We start from the raw sequence: 3,554 nt of genomic DNA on the forward strand, positions 1-3,554 counted from the left end.
TTTCATTTTTTTATATGTGTATTTAAATTTGTTCATATAAACAAATAATGTTTTTACGTCCATGAACGTATTGATAAAACTTCACAGAGATTAGTTTGAAAAACCAATGGAAACAAACTCATAGTTTGGGAATATATTTTATAATTTAAACCTACAAAGAACTAAAAAGATTTATTAAACAAATAAGCTTTTAAAATATGAACCAAACTTTTAAATTTTTTTAAGGAAAACTAAGCTTATAATTTAAGAAGATAAGGAAAGAAGAAAGAAGAAAGAAGAAAGAGGGTGTAGTTGTAATGGTCACCACTTTTGAAACCCATACAAAAACCCCATCTTTCTCGTATTCTAACCAGAACCTTCTTCTTCTTCTTCTATTCTCAATCCCCATTTCTTTAAATTCCCCAGTTTCTATCTCTAAATTCATTTCAAAAACCCCAATTTCTCTATCTAAAGTACTCCATTAATGGCGGTTTCCCCTGTTTTCATCTTCCTCCTTTGTTTTCTCCTCTCCTCCCCTGTTTTCTCCTCACAAATTTTCCTTCTGCCTCTCTCCCATTCCTTATCATCCTCAATCTCCGATTTCAACAACACCCACAATCTTCTCAAATCCACTGCCACCCGCTCCTCCGCCCGATTCCACCGCCACCGCCATAACCACCTCTCTCTGCCCCTCTCCCCTGGCGGCGATTACACTCTCTCCTTCAACCTCGGCTCTGAGTCTCACAAAATTTCCCTCTATATGGACACTGGCAGCGACCTCGTTTGGTTCCCTTGTTCCCCGTTTGAGTGTATTCTTTGTGAAGGTAAACCAAAAATTCAATCCCCTTTGCCCAAAATCGCAAATAACAAATCAGTTTCCTGCAGCGCCGCCGCCTGCTCCGCCGCTCACGGTGGCTCCCTCTCCGCTTCCCACCTCTGTGCAATTTCTCGATGTCCACTTGAATCCATTGAAATTTCTGAGTGCTCCTCTTTTTCCTGTCCTCCGTTTTATTATGCTTATGGCGATGGGAGTTTGGTTGCTCGGCTTTATAGAGATAGCCTCAGCTTGCCAACGCCGGCGCCATCTCCGCCTATTAATGTTCGGAATTTTACTTTTGGATGTGCCCACACGACGCTTGGCGAGCCGGTTGGGGTTGCCGGATTCGGCCGGGGGGTGTTGTCAATGCCCAGTCAACTCGCTACTTTCTCCCCTCAACTCGGGAACCGGTTTTCTTATTGTTTGGTTTCTCACTCGTTTGCGGCAGACCGAGTTCGCCGCCCGAGTCCACTGATTCTCGGGCGGTACTACACCGGGGAGACGGAGTTCATTTACACTTCCTTGCTTGAGAATCCAAAACATCCTTACTTTTACTCTGTTGGGTTGGCCGGAATATCAGTTGGGAATATAAGGATTCCAGCGCCGGAGTTTCTGACAAAAGTGGATGAGGGTGGGAGTGGCGGCGTTGTGGTGGATTCCGGCACTACTTTTACTATGCTCCCGGCAGGTTTGTATGAATCGGTGGTGGCCGAGTTCGAAAACCGTACCGGAAAGGTTGCAAACCGGGCGAGACGGATTGAAGAAAATACCGGGTTGAGCCCTTGCTATTACTACGAGAACTCAGTTGGGGTGCCACGTGTCGTGCTACATTTTGTTGGGGAAAAATCCAATGTGGTGCTTCCTAGGAAGAACTATTTCTACGAGTTTTTGGACGGTGGAGATGGGGTGGTGGGGAGGAAGAGAAAAGTTGGATGTTTGATGTTGATGAACGGTGGAGATGAGGCTGAGCTGGCAGGTGGGCCTGGTGCGACGCTTGGGAACTACCAACAACAAGGTTTTGAGGTGGTTTATGATTTGGAAAAGAACCGGGTTGGATTCGCTCGGCGGCAATGCTCCACTCTATGGGACAATTTGAACCGGAGTAAGTGAAAGTGTGAACCCGGTTGAGGAAGTGAGAGTTGATCTTTGACATTGTGAGTATTGTCAACGGTGAAGGGTATGAGGGTAAATAAGGTAATTTTAGGTTTCAAGGGTTTATTTATTTATTTTATTCTATTTTTTGTTGTAAATTCCTTGGGCACTTCACTTCTTGCTTTAATCTTATTTTTACTTGAAATTTGTATATTAAAAGTGTTCAAAAAAAAAAAATGTATAGCTCAAATTTTATTGCATGAAGCAAGGAATGAAGTGGTTGCTTTTATCAAGTTAAGAATAAAATAGGGGCAATAAATTAAGGATGTTAAAAAACAAATCATAAATCAAATTTACTTGTAAAACTTTTATTGGAAAATTAAAGTCCATTGAAATACAGAATCATCCAAAAACATCCTTTTCTATGATGAAAATTTCAAATTGTTCTCCTCCTAAATTTAGAGAAATTTTTTTTTCATAAAAAAATTTATAAATATAGCAAAATTTTTTTTTATAGTAATACTATCCATATTTATTAACACAAGTATTTATAAATATTTGAATTTAATATTTACTTTTGCAAAACATGCTTTTAAATATGCAGTGAAAGTTGAAATTGTAGCCTAAAAAAATTTAAACAGATGTATGAATTACACAAGCCTTAATCTTCAATTAATTTATTTAAAATTCGGGTATTTATTTATTTGTAGAGTGTGAAGTGAGATTATGAGATAGAGTAAAATGGAAGAAGTGAAAAAAAAAAGATGTGAAAATGGGAAGAGTGAAAAAAGAGAATTAGTTTAGACGTAGAAGAGAAAAGGAAAGAAAAGAAAAAAGTGTAATTACGTAAGAGTAGAAAAAAGGTGTCAGTAAAGTGAGTGGAACTCGGAGGGGCGAGTGGTTGGGGTACAGCTGTATATGACTCGGAGGAGGAGGAGGAGGAGGAGGAGACGTATTGAAACTTAGAAACGCAAAATCCTATCCAACTTCACCTCACCAACCCTTCATTTGATAAAGAATTGTGTTTATTTAGAATGGTTTTTTTGTTTTAAATTGATAAATTAATTAATTTAATATATAGAGAGAATGGCCTTTGTAAAATTAAAAAAGAAAAGAAAAGAAAAGAATTCATGTAAGAATATATGGGAATAATAATGGGAAAGAGTAAAAATGTTACTTAGAGGAAGTGGATGTGTTGTTTGTTGAGCTTGTCCTTTGTCTCCCAAACCATACCACCTTTTTCATGCCATTAATGTTTCATATTTTAGGGAAATCAACACTTTCTTGCTTTATTTTAGGTAAAAGCCCCAAGTGGGTGGAAGGACTTTCCCCTAAATTTTGAATTTTAAACTTTTGTACATATATTGTCTTTTCACCTTTAATTTCATTTTTGTTTCTTATATTTATATATATATTTCTAGAATTGATATATAAAATATTCCTTTCCCATATCTCAAATCTTTTTTATGCATCTCTAATATTTACTAAAATATTAAAAAAATAAATATCATTTTAGATTTAGGGAGAATTACATTTTAGTATAATTAAATCGATATTCGTTTAACATTATTTAACTGATAAATATGTCGAGGGACGTTTGCAAAAATAGCAAAAATAATTCATGTCATTACATTTTCTAAATTAAAAAGATGACAAATTCAAAAAC

At 37.0% G+C, this 3,554-nt stretch overlaps 1 protein-coding gene across 1 annotated transcript; it reads left to right on the forward strand.

Moving 5' to 3' along the window:
• Positions 1-258: 258 nt before the first annotated feature.
• On the forward strand, positions 259-2,240 carry LOC101219587 (probable aspartyl protease At4g16563). Its single transcript, XM_004147157.3, has one exon. It carries the CDS (start codon positions 464-466, stop codon positions 1,904-1,906), a length of 1,443 nt encoding a protein of 480 aa, XP_004147205.1. The 5' UTR covers positions 259-463; the 3' UTR covers positions 1,907-2,240.
• Positions 2,241-3,554: the final 1,314 nt, after the last annotated feature.

Source organism: Cucumis sativus, chromosome 3 (genome assembly GCF_000004075.3).
Source record: "Cucumis sativus cultivar 9930 chromosome 3, Cucumber_9930_V3, whole genome shotgun sequence".
Lineage (NCBI taxonomy): Eukaryota > Viridiplantae > Streptophyta > Magnoliopsida > Cucurbitales > Cucurbitaceae > Cucumis > Cucumis sativus.

Bases quoted from the DNA above. Each gene is read 5' to 3' on its own strand.
- LOC101219587 (XM_004147157.3), top strand. From the start codon at position 464: ATGGCGGTTTCCCCTGTTTTCATCTTCCTCCTTTGTTTTCTCCTCTCC.